The sequence below is a fragment of the Ovis aries genome, chromosome 3, assembly GCF_016772045.2.
Source record: "Ovis aries strain OAR_USU_Benz2616 breed Rambouillet chromosome 3, ARS-UI_Ramb_v3.0, whole genome shotgun sequence".
Taxonomy (NCBI): Eukaryota; Metazoa; Chordata; class Mammalia; order Artiodactyla; family Bovidae; genus Ovis; species Ovis aries.
This window is the reverse complement of record NC_056056.1, coordinates 57,951,609-57,979,555: the sequence shown is the minus strand read 5'-3', so window position 1 is coordinate 57,979,555 and position 27,947 is coordinate 57,951,609. Positions and strand designations below refer to the sequence as shown.

At 46.4% G+C, this 27,947-nt stretch overlaps 1 protein-coding gene across 2 annotated transcripts in view; it reads left to right on the top strand.

The window, feature by feature from the left end:
* The window catches only part of POLR1A (RNA polymerase I subunit A), an 85,223-nt gene that overhangs the window by 42,899 nt on the left and 14,377 nt on the right, over positions 1-27,947 (top strand). For both annotated transcript variants that reach the window (XM_004005884.5, XM_060412103.1), the window contains exons 15-24: positions 14,231-14,380; positions 15,970-16,153; positions 18,737-18,819; positions 18,935-19,093; positions 20,759-20,857; positions 21,829-21,981; positions 23,249-23,331; positions 23,786-23,951; positions 24,763-24,984; positions 26,098-26,312. In XM_004005884.5, coding sequence (XP_004005933.2) covers positions 14,231-14,380; positions 15,970-16,153; positions 18,737-18,819; positions 18,935-19,093; positions 20,759-20,857; positions 21,829-21,981; positions 23,249-23,331; positions 23,786-23,951; positions 24,763-24,984; positions 26,098-26,312 — 1,514 coding nt within the window. The remainder of the gene's footprint in view (positions 1-14,230; positions 14,381-15,969; positions 16,154-18,736; positions 18,820-18,934; positions 19,094-20,758; positions 20,858-21,828; positions 21,982-23,248; positions 23,332-23,785; positions 23,952-24,762; positions 24,985-26,097; positions 26,313-27,947) is intronic.

The following is a 27,947-nucleotide window of genomic DNA, read 5'->3' as shown; positions in this document are numbered from 1 at the left end:
TTTTCCTGATGAGTTTGCTCTGAGTTTTGTTCTCAAAGAACCAGCTTTTATTGACTTTCTCTATTTTTGTTTCTGTTCCATTTATTTCAGTTTCATCTTTTTTATTTCCTTTCTTCTGCTTACTTTGGGTTTGATTTGCCCTTCTTTTTCTAGTTAAGGTTGGAACTGAAGTCAGTAATTTGAGACTTTTTTCCTGTTTTAATATTGGCATTTTATATATAAAATTTCTGCCGAATATATTGTATTTTCATTTTCATTCACTTCAAAAGACTTGCTAAATGCCATTTTTATTTCTGTTTTTGGCCCTGAGATATTTAGAAGTCTTTGATTTAGTTTCCAAATATTTAAGAATTTTCCAGATATGTATCCTATTGATTGCAATTTTAATTCCACAGTGGCCAGAAAACATACCTTGAATGATTTGAATCCTTTTCAAATTACTGAGATTTGTTTTGTGGCTTTAAAGATAGTCTGTATTGGGAAATGATCTGTGTGTCCTTAAAAATCACAAGTATTCTGCTGTGTTGGATGAAGTGCTCTATAAATGTCAATTAGGTTCAAGTCTGAAGAACAGTGGATGGAAGTTCATGACTGTACAGGAGGTGGTGATCAAAACCATCCCCAAGAAAAAGAAATGCAAAAAGGCAAAATGCCTGTCTGAGGACACCTTACTAATAGCTGAGAAAAGAAGAGAAGTTGCTCAGTCGCTCAGTCATGTCTGACTCTTCATGACCCCATGGACTGTAGCCCACCAGGCTCCTCCATCCATGGAACTTTCTAGGCAAGAATACTGGAGTGGGTTGCCATTTCCTTCTCTAAGATGCCTTACTAATAGCTGAGAAAAGAAGAGAAGCAAAAGGTAAAGGAGAAAAGGAAAGATATACCCGTCTGAATGCAGAGTTCCAACGAATAGCAAGGAGAGATAAGAAAGCCTTCCTAAGTGAACAATACAAAGAAATAGAAGAAAACAATAGAATGGGAGAGACTAGAGATCTCTTCAAGAAAATTAGAGATACCAAGGGATTTCCTGCAAAGATGGGCACAATTAAGGACAGAAATGGTATGGTCCTAACAAAAGCAGAAGATATTAAGAAGAGGTGGCAAGAATACACAGAACTACAAAAAAGATGTTATTGATCCAGACAACCATGATGGTGTGATCACTCACCTAGAGCCAGACGTACTGGAGTGTGAAGTCAAGTGAACCTTAGGAAGCATCACTATGAGCAAAGGTAGTGGAGGTGATGGAATTCCAACTGAGCTATTTCAGATCCTAAAAGATGACACTGAAAGTGCCGCACTCAATATGCCAGCAAATACAGAAAACTCAGCAGTGGCCACAGGACTGCAAAAGATCAGTTTTCATTCCAGTCCCAAAGAAAGGCAGTGCCAAAGAGTGCTCAAACTACTGCACAGTTGCACTCATTTCACACGCTAGCAAAGTAATGCTCAAAATTCCCAAAGCCTGGCTTCAATAGTATGTGAACCGTGAACTTCCAGATGTTCAAGCTAGATTTAGAAAAAGCAAAGGAACCAGAGATCAAATTGCCAACATCTGTTGAATCATAGAAAAAACAAGGGAGTTCCAGAAAAACATCTACTTCTGCTTTATTCACTATGCCAAAGCCTTTGTGTGAATCACAAAAAACTGAAAATTCTTAAAAGACATGGGAATACCAGACCACCTTACCTGCCTCATGAGAACCTGTATGAAGGTCAAGAAGCAACAGTTAGAACTGGACATGGAACAATGGACTGGTTCCAAATTGGGAAAGGAGTATGTCAAGGCTATATATAGTCACCCTGCTTGCTTAACTTACATGCAGAGTACATCATGCAAAATACCAGGCTGGATGAAGCACAAGATGGAATCAAGATTGCTGGGAGAAATATCAATAACCTCAGATATGCAGATGACACGACCCTTATGTCAGAAAGTGAAGAGGAACTAAAGAACTTCTTGATGAAGGTGAAAGAGGGGAGTGAAAAAGCTGGCTTAAAATTCAACATTCAAAAAATGAAGATCATGGCATCTGGTCCCATCAATTCATGGCAACTAATGAGGAAACATTGGAAATAGTGAGAGACTTTATTTTGGGGGGCTCAAAGTCACTGCAAGTTGTGACTGCAGCCATAAAATTAAAAGATGGTTGCTGTTTGGAAGAAAAGCTGTGACCAACCTAGACAGCATATTCAAAAGCAGAGACATTACTTTGCCAACAAAGGTCCGTCTAGTCAAAGCTATGGTTTTTCCAGTAGTCATGTATGGATGTGAGAGTTGGACCATAAAGAAATCTGAGAACCAAAGGATTGATGCTTTTGAAATGTCGTATTGGAGAACTCTTGAGGGTCCCTTGGACTGCAATGAGATCAAACCAGTCAATCCTTAAGGAAATCAACCCTGAATATTAATTAGAAGGACTGATGCTGAAGCTAAAGCTCCAGTGCTTTGGCCACCTGATGCGAAGAGCTGACTGATTGGAAAAGACCCTGATGCTGGGAAAGACTGAAGGCAGGAGAAGGGGACAACAGAGGATAAAGATGGTTGGATGGCATTACTGACTCAATGGACCTGAGTTTGAGCAAGCTCCCAGAGTCAATGATGGACAGCGAAGCCTGGGATGCTGCAGTCCATGGGATCACAAAGAGTTGGGCAAGACTGGCTGACTGAGCAACAGCAAAACAAGGTTCAAGTCTACTATGTCATTGCTGTTCTGCGTCCTTCATTTGCTAATGTGCATTGTATTGAAACCACTGTTTCATATTCATGTCTGCTTTTGTTTTTGTTATATCTGGTGGATGTGAAATCAGGTCACCATGGCTCTATCCTGACCAGAAACAGAAGCTGATTTAACAGAATAGTAGGGGAATTTTGCAGTTTAAGATTAAAATCTATAATTATGGATAGTCTAGTTCAGGAATTGGTAAGCTATTTTTTATAAAAGCCAAATAGAAAATATTTTAGGGTTTGTTGGGCATACGATCTGTAAATCACAGCTACGCAGCTCTGCTATGATAACGTGAAAGCAGGCACAGACAAGGCTTTGGAATGAGCCTGCCTATGATTCATTTCAGCTTCTATTTCACAAAGGCACATGGTGGGCCACATTTGGTCTATAGGCTGTAGTTGGCTAGCCGCTAATTTAGTTGGATATATGTATTTGTCCAGGCTTCCCTGGTGGCTCAGTGGCCAAGAAATCCACCCACCAATGCAGGAGATGTGGGTTTGATCCCTGGGTTGGGAAGATCCCCTGGAGGAGGGCATGGCAACCCACTCCAGTATTCTTGCCTGGAGAATCTCATGGACAGATGAGCCTGGCCGGCTGCAGTCCATGGGGTTGTGAAAAAGTTGTACAAGCTTAGTGACTAAACAACAACAACATTTACTTGTCCACTTATTATTCCTGTTTATAATTTTTTAATTTCTTTTTTATGTATGTTTATTTTGTAAGCCATCTCAAGTTATCTTAGAAATAAAGGGATTTTAAGTGTTAAGTAAACTCAGATCTTGGCATCCAGTCCCATCACTTCATGGCAAATAGAGGGGGAAACAGTGGAAACAGTGGCTGCCTTTATTTTTCTGGGCTCCAAAATCACTGCAGATGGTGATTGCAGCCATGAAATTAAAAGACGCCTGCTCCTTGGAAGGAAAGTTATGACCAACCTAGACAGCATATTGAAGAGCAGAGACATTACTTTGCCAACAAAGGTCCGTCTAGTCAAGGCTATGGTTTTTCCAGTAGTCATGCATGGATGTGAGAGTTGGACTATAAAGAAAACTGAGCACCAAAGAATTGATGCTTTTGAACTGTGGTGTTGGAGAAGACTCTTGAGAGTCCCTTGGACTGCAAGGAGATCCAACCAGTGCATTCTAGAGGAGATCAGTCCCAGGTGTTCATTGGCAGGACTGATGCTGAAGCTGAAACTGCAATACTTCGGCCACCTGATACAAAGAGCTGACTCATTTGAAAAGACCCTAATGCTGGGCAAGATTGAGGATGGGAGGAGAAGGGGACAACAGAGGATGAGATGGTTGGATGGCATCACGGACTCAATGGACATGGGTTTGAGTGAACTCCAGGAGTTGGTGATGGACAGGGAGGCCTGGTGTGCTGCAATTCATGGGGTCGCAAAGAGTCGGACACGACTGAGCAGCTGAACTGAACTGAACCATCCAGAATTTATTAGAATTTTGTTTAAATGTAAGCAGTGTGTTCAAAATAGGACCAAATAGTGGACAAAGACTACATAACCAGAGCTACAGATATGTTCATCCACCTCAGTCTGAGAATCCTGCCAAAGGAAATCATCTGAAATGTATTATTGATAAAAGCTACTTGAAAAAAGCAGTCCATGACATCATGGTTTATAGTGGTGGAATATTAGCAAAATCTAGATAGTCAGCACTGGGGCTGTGTAAATTGTGGGACATCTATTTATTAAGATATTGTTCTGTGCTGTGCTTAGTCACTCAGTCGTGTCCGACTCTTTGCAACCCCATGGACTGTAGCTCGCCAGGTTCCTCTGTCCATGGGGATTCTTCAGGCAAGAATACTGGCGTGGGTTGCCGTGCCCTCTTCCAGGGTATCTTCCCAATGCAGGGATCAAACACAGGTCTCCCACATGCAGGCGGATTCTTTACTGTCTGAGCCACCAGGGAAGCTTTGTGTAGTTTAAAATAGTGGCTTTAAAGCATTGTGTAACAGTCTGGAAAATTTTCAACGTAATGTTGAAAGAAGAAATAGACCACACAGTTCTCTGCATAATAACAGAACCATGTTAAAAATGTAGATGAACAAAAATTTGATACAAAAAAGATCAAAATGATAGAATAATTTGGTTTGTGTTAGGAATAATTTAACATTTCTGGGCTCTGCTTACTGTATAACCAAGTAAAATTAGAAAATAGGCCCAGATTTGAGATTTTTCCGGGTTTCTTGAAAGGTTGGTACAGGCTGTTATTTCTGTACAAGTAGATGAAAGAAGGGAACAGTTACTGCGCTGCATAAGAATTTGTTAGTGACCCAGTCTAATTCTACAGAGAAAAGCCATGTTTTGAATCAGGAGATAAGGAACTTAGCTTGGGAAATGTTTGTACTACCCTAACAAATTGAGTCTTAGGCTGTTTTTCCAGAGCATTTCATACAGCCTCTTGAGTGGTTTTCTTATATTATGTGACTATACCATTATATACTTGTTCACTTTACCATTAATGGATGTTTGAGTTGTCTTCAGTCATCTTCATTTGGCTGTTACAAATAGGGCTGCTGTGAACATTTTTGTATATGTCTCTTATTGAACATATATATGCATTTTCATGGGTAAATACCAGGGAATCAAATTGCTGAGTCATAAGATCTACCTTCAACTGTAATAGATAGTTTAGTAAACAGTTTTTCAAAGTGACTGTAGCAGTTTACACCTCCATCAGCAGGGCAGGAGAGTTATGGTTGCTCCTTATTCTCAGCAGTACTTGCCTGCCAATGCAAGAGAAGAGACGTGGGTTCGATCCTTGGGTTGGGAAGATCCCCTGGAGGAGGACGTGGCAACCCATTCTAGTGTTCTTACCTGGAGAACCCCATGGACAGAGGAGCCTGGTGGGCTACAGTCCATAGGGTCACACAGAGTCAGACCCAACTGAAGAGACTTAGCACGCACAGTAACAAATGAGTTTGAGCACTTCTTTTTATCCTTATGGCCATTGGGATCTCACCTTTTGTGAAGTTCCTATTCAAGTCTTTTGCCTTTTTTCAATCCTATGCCATTCTCTTATTAATAGATTAGAGTTTTAGAAGTATATCCTTGTGTAGGTCCATTACCAGATTACAGGTATTACAAATACCTTCTACTTGATGGCCAGCCTTTTTGCCCTTTCACTTAATGCTGTTTTCTAATGATCTTTATTTTATGTAATATAAAATATGTAATATGTAAGATCTTTATTTTATGTAATATAATTCACCAGGGTTTGCCTTTTGTGGCTAGTCCTGTATAAAAATTATTTGCCTGCCCCAAGGTCGCTAAGATATGTCTCTGTGTCGCTGTTGAGCAGTTTTATTGTTTCGCCATTCGCGTTTAGCTCTGCTTCTGCCTGGAGTTGGGTTTTGTGGGTGTGTTGGTGTGAGGTAGGGGTCAGGATTCATTGTTTCCCTGGAGGACTATCCTGTTGACATGACGTAACTGATGAAAAGATGTTTGCTTTTCCTCTGCTCTTTAGTATCTCTTGTGTCCTAAATCAACTCATTGCATACATGTAGGTCTACTGGATTCATTTCAGTTCCTTTGGTTGTTTGATTCCATTGCACCAATACTACACTCTTAATTATTGTAGTTTTATAATAAGTTTTGATTTTTGATAGTATAGTCTCCAGCATTGTTTTTTAAGACTGTCTTGAATATTCTTGGCCCCATGAATTTCCATGTAAATTTCAAAGCCATCTTGTACATTTCTGCCAAAAAATAGCTACTAAGAGTTTTATTAGAATTACATTGCATCTACAGATCACTTTAGGGAGAATGGACACATTTCCAGTACTGAATATTCCATTCTTTCAGTGACATAGAAGTCTTGTTCATCTTTCCTTAGATTCATTCCTAGGTATTGCTATTATAGATGATTTTATTTATTGAATTGCCTATTTGTTTATGGTTAGTATATAGAAATACAACTAATTGTGTATATTGTCCTTGTATTCCACAACCTTGCTGATTTCATTTATTAACTATAGAAGTGTAATGTAAGTTTTTATTTAAAGAGATAGTAATATCAAAGGAAAAAGGAAAAATTTCTTCTCTTTCCAATTCCATTGTTCATCTAAGTGCATACTCTCACAGAGAAGAAATAAAAATGAAATCATGTACCTACTCAGGGGAACCATGAACCATGACTAGATTTGACAGTCAGTTTTGAGTTTGTATTTCAGACTGCTTCTTTATCCATGTTATTCTGTTGCCTGAGACATGCATTTTCCTTATCCATAGGTATGTGGACCTCAATTTTAACTGATCTGTAAGATGGCTTACTTTAAATGAGCTGTCAGGTCCTCCAAAGGGAATGACATTATTTCCATTATTTCAAGAAATCCCATTATTTCAGGCAATTTGAACCACCCTAACATACTTCAGATATGGCAAGAAGTTTATTTAACTCTTTTCATGTGCTAGAATGTTTCTTATAATTGGTTTGTGACATACTTAGTTCATTTAATGATCTGTGGGCTTCTCAGATGTCACAGTGATCAAAGAATCTGCCTGCCAGTGCAGGAGACGTGGGTTCCATCCCTGGATCAGGAAGATCCCCTGGAGTAAGAAATGGCAACCCACTCCAGTCTTCTTGCCTGGAGAATTCCATGGACAGAGGAGCCTGGCAGGCTACAGTCCTTGGGGTTGCAAAGAGTCAGACACGACTGAATAGGCATGCTATGATAATCGTCTATTATGGGGTTCATTCTCTGTCTGTACATGTAGATTGACTTCATTCTTCTTAACCCGTTCTGTGTTGTACCCAGTAATATGGATATTCTATAGTTGACTCATTGGAAAAGACTCTGATGCTGGGAGGGATTGGGGGCGGGAGGAAAAGGGGATGACAGAGGATGAGATGGCTGGATGGCATCACCGACAAGATGGTCATGAGTTTGAGTGAACTCCAGGAGTTGGTGATGGATAGGGAGGCCTGGCGTGCTGCAATTCATGGAGCTGCAAAGAGTCGGACACGACTAAGCGACTGAACTGAACTGATAGTTGATTTAACTGTCCCTCTAATGGCAAATATTTAATGAGTGTCCAGTTATTTTCCTGTTTGGCCACACCATGCAACTTGTGGGATCTTAGTTCCCTGAGAATATTGTGGATGGTCTTTTATTCCTAGCATAGTTTATGACCAGAAAGTAAATTATACACTTCTACAATATTAGTGCAGGAAGAGACCCAGAATCTTGTCTGCCACCCTTGTTTGTTTTTTTTAATTGAGCTATAATTCATACCATAAACTTTACCATTTTTAGTAAGTGTATGATTCAGTGCTTATTTTTAGTGTATTCTCTGTGGTGCAACCATTTCTACTGTCTAATTCCAGAACATTTCCATAATCCCCAAAAGAAACTCTGTTCCTATTAGCATTCAGCCCTAATTCCTCCCTCCCCCACCCCTGGCTATCACTTTCTGTCTCTATTCATTTGCCTGTTTGAGACATTTCATATAAATGGTATCATACAATAGGTACCCTTTTATGGCTTGTTTCTTTTAGTTAACATAATGGTTTCACCATTCATCCATGTTGTAGCGTGAACAGTACCTCATTTCTTTTCATGGCTGAATAATATTCCATTGTATGGATATTCCACCTGTTATTCACTTGTCAGTTGATAAATGGATAATTTGGCTTGTTTCCACTTTTTGGCTGTTACAAATAAGGCTGTAATGAGTATTCATGCATAACTGGTGCATGAAACTGATGCACTCATTTATATGAACACGTACTTTCAATTCTCTTGAATATATAGCTAAGAGAGAAGTCACTGGGTCATATGGGAATTAACTTCTTTGAGGAACTACCAAACTGTTTTCCAAGGCAGCTTACAATTTTACATCCCCACCAACAGTACATGAGGGTTCCAATTTCTCCATATTCACCAACATTTATTTTTCTTTTATTTTTAAAATAACCATCTTAGGGGAGTTCTCTGGCAGTGCAATGGTTAGGACTTGGCACTTTCACTCCCAGGACTTGAGTTTGAACCCTGATCAGGGATCTAAGATCTTATAAGCAAGTGGCACAGCCAAATAATAATAAAATAAAATAACCATCTTGTGAAGTAGTTTTTCATTATGGTTTTCATTTGCCTTTCCATAATGATTAATATGTTAAATAAGCAGGGTGACAATATACAGCCTTGACATACTCCTTTTCCTATTTGGAACCAGTCTGTTGTTCCATGTCCAGTTCTAACTGTTGCTTCCTCACCTGCATATAGGTTTCTCAAGAGGCAGGTCAGGTGGTCTGGTAATTTCCCACAGTTTATTATGATCCACACAATCAAAGGCTTTGGCATAGTCAATCAAGCAGAAATAGATGTTTTTCTGGAACTCTCTTGCTTTTTCGATGATCCAGCAGATGTTGGCAATTTGATCACCCTTATGGCAGAAAGTGAAGAAGAACTAAAAGCCTCTTGATGAAAGTGAAAGAGGAGAGTGAAAAAGTTGGCTTAAAGCTCAACATTCAGAAAACTAAGATCATGGCATCTGGTCCCATCACTTCATGGAAAATAGATGGGGAAACAGTGGAAACAGTGGCTGACTGTTTTTCTGGGCTCCAAAATCACTGCAGATGGTGATTGCAGCCTTGGAATTAAAAGACGCCTACTCCTTGGAAGGAAAGTTATGACCAACCTAGACAGCATATTAAAAAGCAGAGACACTACTTTGCCAACAAAGGTCCATCTAGTCAAGGCTATGGTTTTTCCTGTGGTCATGTATGGATGTGAGAGTTGGACTGTGAAGAAAGCTGAGCGCCGAAGAATTGATGCTTTTGAACTGTGGTGTTAGAGAAGACGCTTGAGAGTCCCTTGGACTTCACGGGTTCCATCCTAAAGGAGTTCAGTCCTGGGTGTTCATTGGAAGGACTGATGCTGAAGCTGAAACTCCAATACTGTGGCCACCTCATGCGAAGAGTTGACTCATTGGAAAAGACCCTGATGCTGGGAGGGATTGGGGGCGGGAGGAGAAGGGGATGACAGAGGATGAGATGGCTGGATGGCATCACTGACTCAATGGACTTGAGTTTGAGTAAGCTCTGGGAGTTGGTGATGGACGGGGAGGCCTGGTGTGCTGCGATTCATGGGGTCGCAAAGAGTTGGGCATGACTAAGCGACTGAACTGAATTGAATGATTAATAATATTGAGCAGCTTTTCATGTGCTTACTGGCCATTTGTAATATCTTCTTTGGAGATATGTCTATATATGCCCTTTGCCCACTTATTAATTGGGTTGTTTGTCTTTTTATTGTTAAATTCTTAACATTTCTTTATATATTCTGGCTACCAGATCTGTATCACATATATGAGAACACAGGTATTTTCTCCCATTTTATGGGTTCTTTTTTTCTCTCTTGACAGTGTCCTTTGACACATAATTTTTAAAAATTTTCATGAAATCCTATTTATCAACTTTTTTTGTTGTTCCTTGTACTTTTGGTGTTATATCTTAGAAACTTTTGCCAATTCCAAGGTCACACAGGTTTACAGCTGTGTTTCCAACTAAGAGTTTTATGGTTTTCTCCCTGACATTTATGTCTTTGATACATTTTCAGTTAATTTTTCTGTGTATTATGAGATAGGGGTCCACCTTTATTCTTTTGTTGGTAGATATGCAGTTGTCTCAGCATCATTTGTTAATAAAACTATTCTTGCCCCATTGAATGTTCTTATTAATCAATAAGCCACTGAGGTATGGGTTTACTTTTAGACTCTTATTTCTGTTCCATTGGTCAGTATGTCTGTCTTTACGCCAATGAGTGCTGTGTGCCGTCGCTTCAGTTGTGTCCGACTCTTTGTGACCCCATGGACTGCAGCCCACCATGCTCCTCTGTCCATGGGGATTCTCCAGGCAAGAATACTAGAATGACTTGCCATGCCCTCCTCCAGGGGATCTTCCCAATCTGGAGATCGAGCCCATGTCTTATGTCTCCTGCATTGGCAGGTGGGTTCTTTACCACTCATGCCACCTGGGAACCCATGTCCTGATTACTGTAGCTTTGTAATAAATTTTAAAATCTGGAAATATGAGTCCTTCAGTTTTGTCTACTTTCTCAAGATTGTTTTGACCATTTGGGGTCCCTTGCATTCCCATTTGAATTTTAGGGCCAACTTGTCAGTTATGCAAGTTGGAATTTTAATAGGGATTGCATTGAACGTGTAGATCAATTTGGAAAGTGTTGCCATCTTAACAATATTAAGTCGTCCAATCCATGATGTCTTTTCATTTACTTAGGTCTTCTTTAACTTCTTTCAATAGTATGTTATTGTCTTCCACATGGCAGTGGTAGTTTTTACATCAGTGCCTCGCCTTCATCAGGTGGATGATGTTGCTGCCTATTCCAAATCTGTTGACTGTTTGTATCGTGAAAGGGTATTGAGATTGTCAGGTGCGTTTCCTGCTCCCTTGATTTTACAGATGAAGTGGCAGGTCCATCTCTCTTCCTTACATGTATATGGTTGCATGTGTTACCCTTCTGCCAGACTTCCCATCCTGACTGTGCCCAGCTGGCAGTTCCCACTGTGCATGTGGCACTGTGGTTTAAGTGCAGCTCGTAGTCAGCATCCCAGGGAAGGCACCCTGCTATCTTTCCTCCTTACCCTCTGTCCTGCCAGTGCTGGCCTTGTGAAGACTAAGGGCCAAGACCTCCCTGGTCATTTTCCTCAGAGATACAAGGAGTATTGTCTGCTTTCTGTAACAATGTTGTTGCCAGCTGTTCCCCAGCTCCTGGAGCACATGCATGAAAAGACAGCTGCTCTCGTAACCGCCCTGACCCCATTGTGTACGTACAGAACCTTCTTTATGGGCCTGGTACAGGCATACAAAGAGCTGTTGATGCCAGCCGATGGCTCCCAATGCCGTCCAACCCTGCCCCGCCTACCTACCCCCTCGCCGCCCCAGGACCTGTCCAACCGGTCTGCCTGCCTCAAGCCTATTTCTTCCTTGGGAATGCATGCTCTTGGCCTCTCCAGAACTGACCCATGGTCATCCCAGGTACAGCTGCTCCCATGTGGGCTGTTTGTGAAGTTGCCTCCCTTGACTTTCTGTTAGTAGCTGCATAGGTGGTGCAGTGGTAAAGAATCTGCCTGCCCATACAGGAGACGCAAGAGATATGGATTTGATCCCTGGGTTGGGAAGATTCCCTGGAGGAGGAAATGGCAACCTGCTCCAGTATTCTTGCCTGGAAATTTTCCATAGACAGAGGAGCCTGGCAGGTTGCAAAGACTCAAACGTGACTTTTTGAACATATATACACATAGAGTGAATGAGAGCTTCCCAGGTGGCTTGGTGGTAAAAAGTCCGCCTGCCAGTGCAGGAGATACAGGAGAAGCGGGTTAGATCCCTAGGTCAGGAAGATCCCTTGGAGAAAGAAAGAACAACCCACTCCAGTATTCTTGACTAGGAAATCCCATGGACAGAGGACACTGGCAGGCTACAGTCCAGTTGTAGGGGTTGTGAAAGAGTGGTACATGACTTAGCAACTCAGCAACAACAGATTGAGAGGATGGCCATACTGATTTAAGCAGGACTCCCCAGCCTTTCAAGTAGACATAATTAATTCCAGGCAAATCAATTTCAGGGATCAGCTCTGTAACAGTGAATCGTGTGGCAGCCCATCGGGTGGCCAAGCTGTCACCTCACCAGTGTGCCCTGTGCTGGGCCCCACACAGAGACTCCGTCCTGCATGCTCCCCACTCACGTTGCCTTAATGACTGCTTCTAAAGTGCCAAGTCTTCTTGTCAGTGTCACTTGGGAGGCTTATTCTCTGCCTCATTGATTTAGCCTCGAAGTCCAGGCCAGGAATGTGTTGGATGACCAAAAAGTTCGTTTGGGTTTCTCTGTAACAGGTTATGGGAAAACCCGAAGGAACTTTTTGGCCAGGTCAGTATGTGGAACAGGGGATCCTGCTAAAAGTGGAATCTGAGCACGTCACTCCTGTGATCAAAATCTTCCAAATACCTTTCCTTTACACTTGAATGAAAAGCCTCCTGCCAGAAATGAATGATCTGACCTCCTCTGGGCTCCCTTCTCCGTGGTGGTAAGGCCCTGCCTATCCTATGCAAAATCCCAGGTATTCTCTCTCCCCCTGCTCTACCCTAGCTGTTCCTTCACCACTTTATTTTCCTCCAAAGTGTGGATCTGCTTGGGCCTGGAGCCTCCGCTGAGGGCGGCGACTGTATTATTCACCACTCCCCCCAGCACCTGGTTCATAGTAAGCGCTCGACATATAATTGCTGAATGAATGAACGGATCGTAACTGTATTCTACACATGCACAATGCTAAGGCTGAGAGAGCAGAACCATTTGCACCGCAACTCATGACCAGTATGGTGGAGTGGACACTGGGACACCCCCAGAGTCTCAAAGCTTCACTGCAGCTCACTTCTCAGTCAGATACTTGGGCCTCCTCTCTGAAGCTCTTTTGAGGGAAAGCTCTGAGTTCTTAGTCTTCACATCCTTTCCTCCTTGGCACCAGAAAGTCAATGCTCTTCTGCAGGAGGACGTTACTGATTGTATGGGACAGTTGTCATGTGCTTTGGTGTGGTCTGAAAATGGGAGGAGGAGGCTTCCAGTGAGCGTTCCTGGACCTTCGCCCCAGTCCTGGGGCTGACATGGCAGGGCTGCCTTTGTATCCTTCAATCCTGCTGTCCTCCTCCTTTTTTTTTTTTAAACCACATACAAATTTAAATCTTTCTCTGCTGTGAGCCCACAGCAATTTATTTTCTTTTTCTTCCCTCGAACTATTCAGGAACTTAACTTTCAGGTCAGGGGGTTATGCACTCTAAGAAGTGAGGTTCTTAATAGTGTGTGTTTGTTTCTAATCCTGTTGTTGTTCATTTGCTCAGTCATGTCTGACTCTCGGACTGCAGCACACCAGGCTTCCCTGTCCTTCCCTATCTCCCAGAGTTTGCTCAGACTCATGTCCGTTAAGTCAGTGATGCTATCCAACCATCTCATTCTCTGTCACCCTCTTTTCCTGACCTCAATCTTTCCGTGCATCAGGGTCGTTTCCAATGAGTTGGCTCTTTGTATCAGGTGGCCAAAGTTTTGGAGCTTCAGCATCAGTCCTTTCAATGAATTCAGGGTTGATTTCCTTTAGGACTGACTGGTTTGATCCCCTTGCTGTCCAAGGGACTCTCAAGAGTCTTCTCCAGCACCACAGTTTGAAAGCATCAATTCTTCAGTGCTCAGCCTTCTTTATGGTCTAACTCTCACATGCTGTACATTATACATAAATCACATAAGCAAAAAAGTAAAAATCTGAGATCAGCTTGTCCCACAGACAAGAAACTATCCCTTTGTTGTTGGTGGTGGTGGTGGTTGGTTGGTTTTCTTTTTTTTTTTCTGCTTTACCTATAGCTCATCAGAATGAAGATGTCTGCCTTTCAGGATTAAGAAAGACATAAGTGGACCGAAAAGGAAACATATCAGCTTTTCTTCCTTCCATCAGCTTTGTCTTCTTTTTCTTTCCAGGTTGTGTCCACATTGCTCATCAACATAATCCCAGAGGACCATATCCCCCTGAACTTGTCAGGAAAGGCAAAGATCGGCGGAAAGGCCTGGGTGAAGGAGTCTCCTCGGCTCGTTCCCGGCTTTAACCCCGACTCCATGTGCGAGTCCCAGGTATGGATGCCCAGCTGTGTGCATTGGAGACTTCCAGTCCCAGGTTTAGGAGGCTTGATTTAAATCCAAGACAGAGAAGTGGAGGCACATGTATAGAAAGAGGAGGCATGCCTTGAAGGAAAGAGTTGTACCGAGCTATGTAGAGTCAACCGCTAGCACTCCTTTTTAAATTTATATTTCCTATCTTCTTTGTTTATTTGGCTGTACTAGGTCTTGGTTGTGGCAAGTGGGAGCTTTAGTTGCAGCATGTGAACTCTTAGTTGCGGCATCTGGTATCTAGTTCCTCGACCTAGGGATTAAACCTGAGATCCCTGCCTTGGGAGCTCAGACTCTTAGCCACCAGACCACCAGGGAAGTCCCCTACCATTAGCACCTGACTCCTATGTAAAGCTCTTAACCAGCTTGGGAAGGCTCTTCCAGCAAAAGGCCTCAAACTTTACTCTGCAAAGCTTGGAAATGCAGACCTGAGACCTGTGAGTGGCTGGCTATCATCACCCTGTGCTGAGGTTTCACACCTCCCAGCTCCATGCCTAGGAACCAGGCCTCAGAAGCAGCTCCAGGACAGCCAAACCCTGGGGACACGGCGCTGTTGCAGGAAAGTGAGACTGTGACCCCACACTGAAGATTTCTTGGTGGGGAAGTATCCCCAGGGCCCCCACTCACAAAGGCTTTGTCACAGGGTCTAACAGACATGCCATTCATAATAGAACCCAAGATGCCCTTTTTCTTTCCCTTTGTAGATCATACGCTTAATGTGTGTAGCACTCTTCTTTAAATTGGAAATCCTTTAACTAGAAGTTTAAATTTTAGTTTTAAATTTAAATTCAAACTAGAAATCCTTCTTTAAATTAGCTTCTGATGCTTGAAACAAGCTTTAGGGAAGTAGAAATTCGGGCCTTGAAGGATATTAGAAAGGTTATGTTTTTCTTACTCCAAGGTTCCAGGGAGGAAGTGCCTAGGCCAAGGTCACAGTTATGAAGTTTAGACTCAAAATGTATTCCTTTTCAGTCACAAAGTTTTTGTCAAGGATATGTGACCCCAAGTAAGAATGGATGGGTGATGGGAGTGGGGCACGTAGGAACACACTGAACTGTCTATAGTGCGGGGGGAGGGGGTGTAGTCCCCGAAAAAGAATTTTGTTTAATGTTCTGTTTTTTATTCTGTTTATTTGATTTTTGGCTGTGCTGGGTCCTCGTTGCTGCGTGGGCTTTTTCTCTAGCTGCAGAGAGCCTGGAGGCTACTCACTGCAGCGGCCCCTCCTGTTGGGCAGCACAGGCCTCAGCAGTTGTGGCTCCCGGGCTTTGGAGAACAGGCTCAGTAGTTGTGGCTCACAGACTTAGTTGCTCCAGGGCATGTGGGATATTCTCAGATCAGGGATTGAACCCACATCTCCTGCATTGGCGGATGAATTCTTTACCACTGAACCACCAGGGAAGCCCTGAATGTTGTTCTCTGTGTGCTCACTGGCTTTATCCCCTTCTTTGCATCAAGAATTTGAGGCAGGTGAGGGTTATAAGGTTAGTAAGACATGGAGTGAGGGAGGGGCTGGGGGCTCCCCCGAACCAACGCCAGTGGCCATCCATCCACAGGTGATCATCAGAGCAGGGGAGCTGCTGTGCGGGGTGCTGGACAAGGCGCACTACGGGAGCTCCGCCTACGGCCTGGTCCACTGCTGCTACGAGATCTACGGTGGGGAGACCAGCGGCAGGGTTCTCACCTGCCTGGCCCGCCTCTTCACCGCCTACCTGCAGCTCTACAGAGGCTTCACCTTGGGTGAGTGAGGCAGGTGGTTCTGGGGCCCCACCCCGCTCAGTCCACTTCCACAGCCAGCACACCTGCCAGGGTGTCTCCCGGTTACAGGGGAACAGCCAGGCTCCCTTCATGAGGGCATCTTCACGGGGCCTCCAGTGACACTGCACAGCCTTGCTTCTTCTCTGTGCTTCCCCACCACCCACACACCCATACCACCCCAGTCTCTTCATCTTTTCGTACAGCACAGAGTGACGCCCCTCCCCTCCCTCTGCATTTCCATTCTGTCCCTTTCTCAACACTTTTGTTTATAGTCTCCAGTCTCCTAGACTGATTTTTCTTCACACTCATACCTCCATTCTCTCCTGCAAGTGCCCTTCCAGAATCTTTCAGGCACTCTGCACTCCACCTGGAGTCTTCCCCGTTGTCAGAACGGCCCGCACCTCCTGACACAGCAGGTTCTGTTGGAAACACCACATTGGGGCAGACCTGTCAAGTGATCCTAAGACAGAAAGAGGAGCTGTCTCCCTGGAAATGACTGCCCACTGTTTTAGGAAGTTGACTTTGATAAAGAAAACAAGGGGGCCGATATTTTCCATGCCATGAGCTCATTCAGAGCGGTGTATCTCTCGGTGTGCATAGCGGAGCCCAAGCCCTTCTGCAGTTTCCCATGCATGAGGAATGGGTGTCAGGCCTCGCACTAAGCAGGACCCCCAGCAAGCGTGGGAATCATCCAGCTGATGAGACTGAGTTCATGGACTGGCTCATGTGCAGACAGGGAGCCAGTGGGTCTGCTGGAGTTTGCTCATTGGCCTGAAGCAAGGCAATCGTAATTATAAAATTTATATTGTACAAAAGTCAAAATAAACACAGACATGAAAATAATGAAAAATCACCCAGCATTCAACTGCCAGAGATAACACCAATATTGACTTGATGTGTGTCTTTCTAGAGTTTCCAAGTATAAACACTTTCAGAAAAAAAGGGGTTCCTGCAGTAATACCTAATGTTTTGTGATCTGCACCCCTCCACCATTTACAGATAATGTTTTATAAATGTCCTTTTGTGGGCAAATATAAACTGACTTCCTCAGGTGCGTGGCTATAAACTATTCTGCTTTTGTAGACGTACCATGGTTAATTTTACCAGTTCCTGTTATTAGACATTTTAGCTCTTTCCTGGTTCTCACAATATTTCTCGGATGAGCTTCCTTGAACAAATGTCTTTAAAAATGGAAAGTAGATGGACTTCCCTGGTGGCACAGTGGATGAGAATCCATCTGCCATTGCAGGAGACATGGGTTCACTCCCTGGTCCAGGAAGATCCCACAGGCCACAGAGCAAGTAAGCCTGTGTGCCACAACTAATGAAGCCTGCACGCCTGAAGCCTGTGCTGCACAACAAGAGAAGCCATCACGATGAGAAGTCCATGTACGGCAACAAAGAGTAACGCCCGCTCGCCACAACTAGAGAAAGCCCGAGCAAAGCAATGAAGACCCAGCGCAGCCAAAAGTAAATAAATTTTTTAAAAAGTAGAGGAAGAATCCACACCCAGACTGTGACCTCATCACCAAACCTAACAAGCGGCTCTGCTCAGCACGTGATCCGAGGAGAAACTGGCCAAAGTGCAAAGACTGTCTGGTGCCGAGACTGAGAGGGAGCAGGGCCAAGCTGGGCGTCAAGCTTAGAGGGGAGTCCAGGCTAATGGAAGTGCTTTCAGCCCTCACAGCCAGAGGTCACTGAAGGGACAGCAAGATGGCCTGGAGCCGACCCTTTGGAAGGGCCCATTGTCATGGTGTGGCTTTTTCACAGAGGGACAGATTCTTTCTCCTCCTCAAGTTCTTTAGAGGCACTCAGGCTTCCAGGACATTGCATGTGGGAGTCTCAGACATCTTAGCCCAGCTTTGCAACACTGCAGCCTTGAATTCCCTTCCCCCTGAGACCTTGGCTGAGGGACTGGTGAGGTCAGTAGCTCTCAAATATAGACAGAAAATGAAGTGGGAAGACTTCCTGCCTAAGGTGGGGAATTCCTTAGCCATTTGAAGCCAGAGGGACAGGCTTCATTCAAGTGGCCCAGGCACTTTTCCTTCCAGAGCAAGAGAGGACCCCGCAATGGTTGTCCCTGTCAGCCAGGCTTGGATGTGTCTGTGTGTGCTTGCCCACGGATTCTCACCACTATACAGTGCAGTCCTTGCTGACATGTGATTTCTGGAAGTCAAAACTGGGATGTCTGCCCCCTCCCTCTTCTGTTTTCCTCAACCCCAGTTTTTCACCCAGAATGTCATCTTCACCTCTGTCCCATGCATCCAACTTGTTTTTATTGAATGGAGGGCTTGTAGCTGGTGGCCAAGTTTGGGACTTGGCCCTGGGTTGGCTTTCTACCTCCGTACCTGTGGGCTCAAGTTTGAGCCTTAGCTTTGTCATTTGTAAGACGGTAAGCACTTAAGAGATGGTAGCAGTCTCTTTGAGGTGATGGGGATGTCACCATCATTATTCAGGTGCTCCCTGGGTGCCTGTTACTGTGCCCCATGCCCTGACCTCACCAAGTTCACAACCTGATGAGAAGTCAGGCCCAGTTGCATCCAGACTTTTCTCTTTTACTTCACAGGAGTAGAAGACATTTTGGTCAAGCCGAAGGCGGATGTCAGGAGACATGGAATCGTTAAAGAGTCCACCCACTGTGGGCCACGGGTGAGGAGGGCCTGGGGGCTACCACCTACAGCAGAGTCGGTCGGGCTCCAGCAGGATGGGGCCCACACCTTCCTCCCTTGCCTGCAGCCTCCAGTGTTTCCTCTTTTAATCCTAGGCCGTCAGGGCTGCGTTAAACCTGCCAGAGGCAGCGTCGTGTGATGAGGTCCAAGGGAAATGGCAGGATGCCCATCTGAATAAAGACCAGAGGGATTTTAACATGATTGACCTGAAGTTCAAGGAGGAAGTGAACCATTACAGCAATGAAATTAACAAGGTTAGTCCAGCGGCATGTGCACTTACCACCACCATTTTGAGTGCTGGGTTTTTTTTTTTTAATTACATTTTGAGTCTCACTCTGGGCCTCTTGGAGCAATTTGACTATTGAACAGCTGACTAGGTGACACTCAAGATGGGGCGAATAGAATTGATCACTTTGAAAAGCCAAGGGATTTGTACCCTCAGTTAGGGTCTGGAGAGGTCTTCCTTTGATTAATGCTGAGCATGAAGGCATTGCAGTATTCTTTCTTTCATTTATTTATTTTTTCCCACACTACCTGGCTTGCGGGATCTTAGTTCCCCAAGCAGGGGTTGAACCCAGGTCCTCGGCAATGAAAGCGCCTAGTCCTAAGCACTGGACCGCCAGTGAATTCTGCAGTAGTTGTCGTTTTAAATGTTTGTATTGTAGGGCAATGGCCTTAAAGGGGACTGAAGAAAGTCTTTTTCCAGGGGCCTCTGCAGGGCGGAGGGGCACAGTAAAGAATCAGCACCTCCAGTGCTGCGTGTGTAGGACAGCTGGGGTGAAGGCCCATGTTTGAATCCTGGCTCTTCCATGGACTTACTGTGAGATCTCCGGCCTTGTGTCATGTGAGCGGTCTGAGCGAGGTGTCCTCCCCTGGGGCAGGGATGGGAAGATCGCCTGCCTTACGGATTTGCTGGCAGGATTCAGGAACTCATCTGCACAGAGTCCTGGGTGAGGTCTGGCCACTCTACCAGTCCTCCAAAGCCTCGCAGCTGAGAAAGGAGAGGGAGCCCCATTCTTGCCCCAGAGCCGGGGCTCCCAGTCCTGCGGCTTGAAGGAGCCCACTGGCCCTCATCCCGGCCTCCTGGGCCTTCACACCCCACCTGAGGAGGAGAAAGGGAGGGAGGACCAAGCCTAGCAGAAGTCAGTGTTTGCTGACTCAGTTCTGACTGGCTGTCAGCAGACCTTGTTGGTACAGTTTTGTCCTTGCAAGGCGAGGTTCCTTCCAGCCTTCCAGCACTGCTTGAGAACAGGGATGCTCAGCTTCCAGGGCTCACTGGGGATGCTGCAGGTGGGGGTCATCTCAAGCGCCTCAGGATTACTGTATTTCTTTTCCTCTGTCTCTTGACATCCACCTTGTCTCTCCTGTGTGAGAGTGGGTGTCTGCATCCCTAGGAAGAGGCTTAGATAAACTCAGAGCCACCCCCTCCTCTCCACAGCATCTCCCCAATCCACCTGGGGGCTTTGGCTACTCTTTTGTCCCAGGAGCTGAGGCGAAGCGCCTGGTTGGCGCTTGGGCAGCTTTTTGGCAGATAAGAGTATGACACGGGCACTGGTCATCATGGCTGCTTGTCCGGGGCCAGGCCATGCTCTAATGGGTAAGTTCCCAAGAGCACTGCCTTAGGTTTTATTTTTAATCAGTTGCATCTCAGCATCACGAACTAAAGATGCTGGCCCCTCTACATCTGCCTCCCGGCTTCCTGGCAGAGGTGTCGAGAGCGTGGCACCCAGGGCCATTCTTCAGACCTCTTTCTAGGGCTTCCAGCCAAAGGGTTAATGCCGACAAGACTTCTTCTTAACCTCAAATGGGATCTGGCACTGCTCTCCAGATTCATAGTCTAAGTGGGCTCCCGCATTTACCTTCTGAACCCGAGCTTCCCAAGGAGGAGTCACTGACCGATGTGTGTGTTCCATCCGCAGGCATGCATGCCCTTCGGTCTGCACAGACAGTTCCCAGAGAACAATCTGCAGATGATGGTGCAGTCTGGGGCCAAAGGTTCAACAGTGAACACCATGCAGGTGTGAGCAAAGGCGGGCTGGCTGCTTGGCAGAAGGCTGGGGTGGTTGTAGGAGGCACTTTGCAGATTTGTTTCTGTTTTTTAAAGAATGCATGTTCCATGTAAAGCATGCCAAGTACTGCACAATACAGAAGTGTGTGTCGAAATCAGTACAGGAGCTAACCACTGTTAACATGCCGGTGTTGTAGACACATGGAGATAAATATCCAGATAGTGTATCGTGTGTGTACGTGTTGAGTCGTGTCCGACTCTTTGTGACCCCATGAACTGTGACCCACCAGGCTTCTCTGTCCATGGGATTCTCCAGGCAAGAATATTGGAGTGGGTTGCCATTTCCTTCTCCATAGTGTATCATACAGATGCCTGTTATAAATTTAGATACTGTATGGTTATATATTTTCATGTTGCAGTGCTATCACAATGATTTCACAAATCTTAGCAAATTTTTTTAAATTTGATGACCTTGAGAGAGTCTTAAGGACCATCTCATTGGTGAGTACAGAATAGTAGGAATGGGCTTACAAGGCTCGAGGCCATCAGGAAGCCCTTTTGACTAAGTAAAATCCAGACACACTGTCCCCAAGAGCATTACTGGGCAGTTTCATTCTCTTTTGACCTGAGAATGTTCAGGATCACAATAAACAATTTTTTCTGCTCGTCTCAGTTTCCATGTTAGGGAGGTCCCTTTCAGGTATTACATGAGATTCTTCTGAAACATGACTGCTTTTGCAAAGCACTGTCTATTTCAGCTGACCCCAAATGTGAAAATTCTAATCAGTAGTGAAAGGACGATACAATTATTTCCCTGAAACATCAGCTTTCCTGGTTTATTAAGAAATGTAGGTTAATCTTCAGGAACTCCATTTCCATGCAGTTTTTCTTGAAGAGCAGGTGCTCCATCCCCTGTCGGGACAGAGCATCACTTAAGGCGTGTGTGGGTCTTCGGTCCCATCTGGGTTTCCTTTCTCCCAGATTTCGTGCCTGCTGGGCCAGATTGAATTGGAAGGTCGGAGACCCCCGCTCATGGCATCCGGCAAGTCGTTGCCCTGCTTCGAGCCTTATGAATTCACCCCCAGGGCTGGCGGCTTCGTCACTGGCAGGTTCCTCACTGGCATCAAGCCTCCGGTATGTACTTTTTGGTTTTTCCTTTTGGCTTTCCTCCTCATTTCTACACTCAGGAGTAGGAAGCCTGTGACCTTCACCAACAGCTTTAAGCAAAGATAGTCAATAAATAAATGCCACCACATCCTTGCTTACCCTCTAGATGGCAGGGGCCCCTGAGACCTGTAAGAGCCACATCGTGTTCACCTTCGGAATGCCAGAGCCCAAGGCGGTGCCTGGCACATCGTGGGTGCTCAGGCAGGATTGCTGATGAGTGGGAAGACGAACAAGATCAGGCCCAGCTTGACCTCTTCCTGCCTCGTGCCTTCTCTCAGCCGGTTCTTCCCTGCCTCTGAGGGCAGCTGGGTAAAGGGAAGCCCTCGCCAGAGTGCTCTCCATTGCCAAAAGGAGCATCACAGAGATTTAGTTTACAAAGCTCCCCTAAGAGAGCCTCATGGCTCTTCCTTAACCCTGGGGAAACTGACCAGTTGTAGCAAATGCCTAGTTTTTCCTCCATCAGCGATAGAACTCTCCCCTAAGAGAAAGGTTTTCTCTTCAGACTTTGAGAAATGGTTTTTCAATTAGGGCTTTCTGTTCCCTAGTCCAGTGCATCTCTGCAAAGACGCCTCTTGTGGTCAGACAACTAAGTCTAGGTTGTGAAGAGGACTGACCTGTTGTGTCAAGGCCGTCGGTTACGCCCAGGGCTTCTCTCTTGGTCTCACACAGGCTCTCCAGTGGTTGTCCATGGCCTCTGGCAAAGGGTGGTGGAGAGCTGATGTAGACCAGAGAGTTCTGAGCTCTGGTTGCGACCCCTAAGTGAATCATGAAACCGTGGTAAAAGATAGCAACTGGCTTTATGTGATGAAATAGAGTAGGGTGATAAAGAGTGAGGGCTGGGGTCGTTTCATAAAGTTTCATAGTTTTAGCTTGAATCATGTATCTTTATCCACACACGTGTGTGGATGTATGTACGTTTGCCAATCATTGTTACAAACACATGTCTCATTGTGGAAGTTTGGAAAACACTATGTGATGAGGCAAAAGTGCCATTTCTGTTTGAAAAATGGAGTGTGGCGCTGCGGATGGACTCCTGAGAATGAGAACTGGCCCTTTTCCTCCAACTTGTTCCTCTGCTCTCAGGCAGGATAAGACAGAGGTCACCCCAGGGGAGGGCAGATGTCTCTGGCGTCATCAGAGCCATCAGAGCTGCTGGGGACATTGGCCTGAGCCGCCCTTCAGGAAGCAGGCTGTCCTCACTGTGCCACCCTGGACCTTCCCGCTTCTCCCACAGGAGTTCTTCTTCCACTGCATGGCCGGGCGAGAGGGTCTGGTGGACACTGCTGTGAAGACCAGCCGTTCCGGCTACCTCCAGAGGTAAAAAGCGCCTGCCCTGCCACCTTCAGGTGGCTCAGCATCCCGGGTCCATTCAAGCTCTGTCACTTTTTCACATTTTCATTGCCAATTTGCTTAAGATCCCTTTGGGAAAGGAAAAAAAAAAAAACTTCTGAAAGGTAACCCATGGGTGTTCTGAGACAGAAAATAGCCAGCATTCTTCTCCTTCTAGAGGATTGGTTTAGCGTGAACTCAGAGGTTTACAGGAAGGGTCCAGGTGTCAGCAGGTGTGCCCTTTCCCTGGGCAGGGCAGGCAGCCACGGCTGGAGATGGGAGCGAGGGTCGCACAGGGGCACAAGAGCCAGCCTGTCCCGGGGCTTGCTTGGCTGTAGAACAGCAGTCCGCCTTTCTGCCTCTGCCTTCCACCTGCCCCATCAAAGGCTGCCCCAGGAGGCAGGGAGCCCCAGTAGGCACTGAGCCAAGGGTCTCTGTACAGGTGCATCATCAAACACCTGGAGGGGCTGGTTGTCCAGTATGACCTGACAGTCCGCGACAGTGACGGCAGCGTGGTGCAGTTCCTGTACGGGGAGGACGGCCTGGACATCCCCAAGACACAGTTCCTGCAGCCTAAGCAGTTCCCTTTCCTCGCCAGCAACTATGAGGTAGTGTGCCACCTTCCGGAGCCTGGGGGTGGCGGGGTAGGGCCTATGTGGTGGACCTCCCACCCTGAGCTCTGCCACCCAATCAGAGTGACCGCTGAAAACTAGAGTAGGGAGAATAAGCACCAAGCAATGCCCTGGAACACCTGGCATGGCAGATGCTTCGAACAGCTGCACTGTTGGGGACATTTACGGTCCTAAACTCGAGTGCACTGTGGCTGCTGCCTGCCTGCCTCCTCACTGCTGCCTGGGCACACAGGGCCCCCTCTGCCCATTTTACAGCCAAGACAACTGAGTATCAGAGTTTAAGTGACGAGCTGGTGAGGAGCAGGGCTTGTGTCTGCACCCAGGCCCTCTGACTCACAAGCCCGTGGTTTTCATTCCATGCCTTATTGGCCCAAGAGGGATCGTCAGCATTGGCTGAGCAGTTCCCCAGGTTTTGCAGATTGGGACACTGAAACTGACATGACCTGTTCAAGGTCATGAGCAGGTGGTCAGATTGAAAGTTAAGGGCCAGCTCCTTTCCATCCTGGTGCCTGTCCCCTGCTCCTTTCTTCTCAGAAATACCCATGTTCTGGAAGGACTCTTGAGTGTAAGGGTTTCTGCCCCATGACCTCAGCTCCTGAGACCGCCAGCTCCCAACTCCGGTTGGCACAGAGTGAGGCCCTGGTTAGCAGTGGGTGCTCAGCCCCCCAAGGGGCATCGTGAAGGCTCCACACGGGCCACCTCCTATGAGGTTGTGTGAGTTGTGTGCCATGGCCTTTGTGTTACACCCTCACCTCTTCTTTCTTGCTTGTGTGGTCTGTTTGTCTAGGTAATAATGAAATCGAAGCATCTCCATGAAGTTTTATCCAGAGCGGATCCCCAGAAAGCTCTCCGTCACTTCAGAGCCGTCAAAAAATGGCACAGCAAGCATTCCAATGCCCTCCTGAGGAAAGGCGCCTTCTTGAATTACTCCCAGAAAATTCAGGCGGCTGTGAAAGCCTTGAACCTTGAGGGCACAAACCAGAACGGCCGCACCCCCGAGACTTACCAGGTGATGCTGGAGGAGGCGGGGGATCAGTGGGGTTGAGGGGATGAGGGGTTGTTTTCCTGGTAGAAGGTCCAGGCATGAACTCTAGCTTCATTCACTATTGGCCAGGAAAAAAGGCACTCAAATATCAATTTGAGGAGGAGAAATCTTTTCAAAGAGGCCTCCCCAGTGGCTTAGAGGTAAAGAATCCACCTGTAGTGCAGGAGACTCGGGTTCAATCCCTGGGTCAGGAATATCCCCTGGAGGAGGACATGGCAACCCACTCCAGTATTCTTGCCTGGAGAATCCCGATGGACAGAGGAGGCTGGAAGGCTATATCGCCCAAAGGGTCACAGAGAGTCAGACATGACTGAAGCGACTGAGCATGCGTGCAGGCGTCTTTACTAAGGTGTGGGCAGGGTTCCAGGCAGCTACCTGGGGCTGGTAAGTTGGGTTCCCCAGCCTCCCCGAGGACGTGAACAGTCACCAGGAGTGGAGAAGGTGGCCGTGGGCAGAGACCACGTGACAGGAGCCCTCATTGAGAGACTGGGGCTCAGAGACCCCTGAGGGTGGGGACTGGATATCCAGCCTTCTCTGCTCCCTCTTTCCCCTCTTCTTCTGCGATCTCCCACCTTCTAAGCATAGCTGAGCCAGGAGGCAGGGGAGCACTTTGAAGCGGTTGCTATGGGTCAGCTTTGGGGCATCGGGCATGTGAAAGCCTGGACAGAGGATAGACGGGGATCGGCACAGTCACCTGGCTCATGGTGACTGTGTCCTCGTTGGCCTGAGACAGCCCTGGTTTGCCTCTCATCCCAGGGTGATTACTAATAATGTTCCATTTTATTCTACAAGAATTGCAGTTTGGAGAGAAGCTTACACGGTCGCCCTGCTTGTGCTTGAAGGGCCACAACGAATGGTTCCTAGAGTCGTGGTCAAGCAGTACGCCCTGGGATGGATTCGGCTTCTCTGTGCTTCCAGTGTCAAGATGGCTTTCCTATGCTGTCAGATTTCTGTCTCTTTCCCACACTGTCATCTGAAGCAAGGCCTTTTGATCCTCCTCATCCTACTGGACACCCCAGGAAGAGAAGCCTGTTCCTGGTGTTGTCCCACATAGCTGAGTCCTGTCCTTCCTTCCAGATGCTGAGGATGTGGGCTGAGTTAGATGAACAAAGCCGGAGGAAGTACCAGAAGAAGGCGGCGCCTTGTCCTGACCCCAGTCTGTCTGTCTGGCGCCCAGACATCTACTTTGCATCCGTGTCAGAAACGTTTGAAAAGAAGATGGACGACTACAGCTGTGAGTGGGCAGCTCAGGCAGAGAGGAGTTACGAGAAATCGGGGCTTTCTCTCGACAGGTAATAACATCAACCTTTGGTGCCTGCAGAGGGAGACTGCTTCTCTCAGGCCCTTCCCTGCCCACTCCGGCAGCCTCCTGGGTCTGAGACTCTAGCAGGAGGGAGGGAAGTGAAACAGAGGGCACCTTGCAAGCCCCGAGGGCTGTGGGACGGATGAGAGCTTAGGCAGGAGTGCGTCCCCCACCTGGGCCGAGACGGAGGAGACTGCTCTGCGGGGAAGGAGACTTACATAATGACCGTTCTTCTGAGTGTGGGATGGTAGGCATGGCTCAGTGAGAGGCAGGGACTCTGGTCAGCAGCTGCCAACCCTGGGACCTGGCACAGATCATCCTTTGCCCTTTGACACCACATCTTAGCCTTTTGTAAGGAGCTGGGTCTGATAATTCCAGTGACCCTTTGAGCTTCGAGTTTGAAAGCTTTGAGGAAGAAGGACCACATAGAGTCCCCAGCTTAGACTTGTTCACAGAAAAATAAAACAGGGAAAAGAAATTAATTAATATGAAAAATACTTAAAGTTTTGTCAGCTGTAAATTTAGTATGGCATAATGTAATATTGTTGCTCAAAGCCAGTATAAATAACCATCGTGATTAAAACTAGAATGTTACGGAATTAATGAATGGCTCCTTGATCGTTGCTGTCTTTGCCTTTGAAGTAGAGTTTGGGCTTCCCATTCCCAGGTGGTGCCATGGTAAAGAACCTGCCTTCCAAGGCATTAGACATAGATTCAGCCTGGATCGGGAAGATCCCCTGGAGAAGGAAATGGCAGCCCACTCCAGTATTCTTGCCTGGAAAATTCCTTGGACAGCAGAGCCTGGGATGCTGCAGTCCATGGGGTTGCAAAGAGTCAGACACGACTTAGTGACAAGTGACTTAACAGGACAAGTGGGAAGCCAGGCATGGACCAGCACTGAGCCAGAGTGAACTGAAAGGTGACATGTACCCCCAAGGAATGTCTGCTGGGGCACTGGTCTCAGAGCAGTCATCAGGGGGTCCTTCCCACTCAGTTCTCTCAGCCTGGCCTGCAGAGCTGGAGGCCTGAGGTCATCTGCTCTAGCTTGGCTGCATGTCCTGTCCCTGATGAAACCCTGCAGATACACGGGGAGTCTGAGGGTCCAGGGAGTGGGACTGCGACGGGGGTGGGGGAGCAAAGACAGATTCTTGGGTGGAGGACCTGGAGTGGAGGGACAGCTGTCACTTTTTATGCCTTAAACTGGTTTCTCCAGCCAGGCCTCAGAGGTATGAAGATGGAGTACTAAATCACAGCAGGTTGTGGCTGAGCTGCCAACTGGGTTTTCCCTGCAAGAGCAAGGCCCCGATTCCCTTTCACCTTCCCCCCCTGCCACTCAGGATGCTGCCATTTACTTTCAGAAGGACCACGTGGGTCCTCCCTCCAACTGTGCTGCATCAGGAGTGGCGCAGGCTTAGCCCCGGGGACCATCACTTGGGTTCAGCGGGCCAAGATGGGGAGGAAAGTGCGCTTCCGTGACTTTCAGAGGCTCTGTTTGCAAGCCTCAAGCTCTGGGGGCAACCCCAATGTATTTGAAGGTTTCTTCTGTCAGGAGTACTGATATGCACTCAGACTTCACTGGTTTGAAGTAGTTGGGAGAGAATACACATCAGGTTAGTGAGAAGTC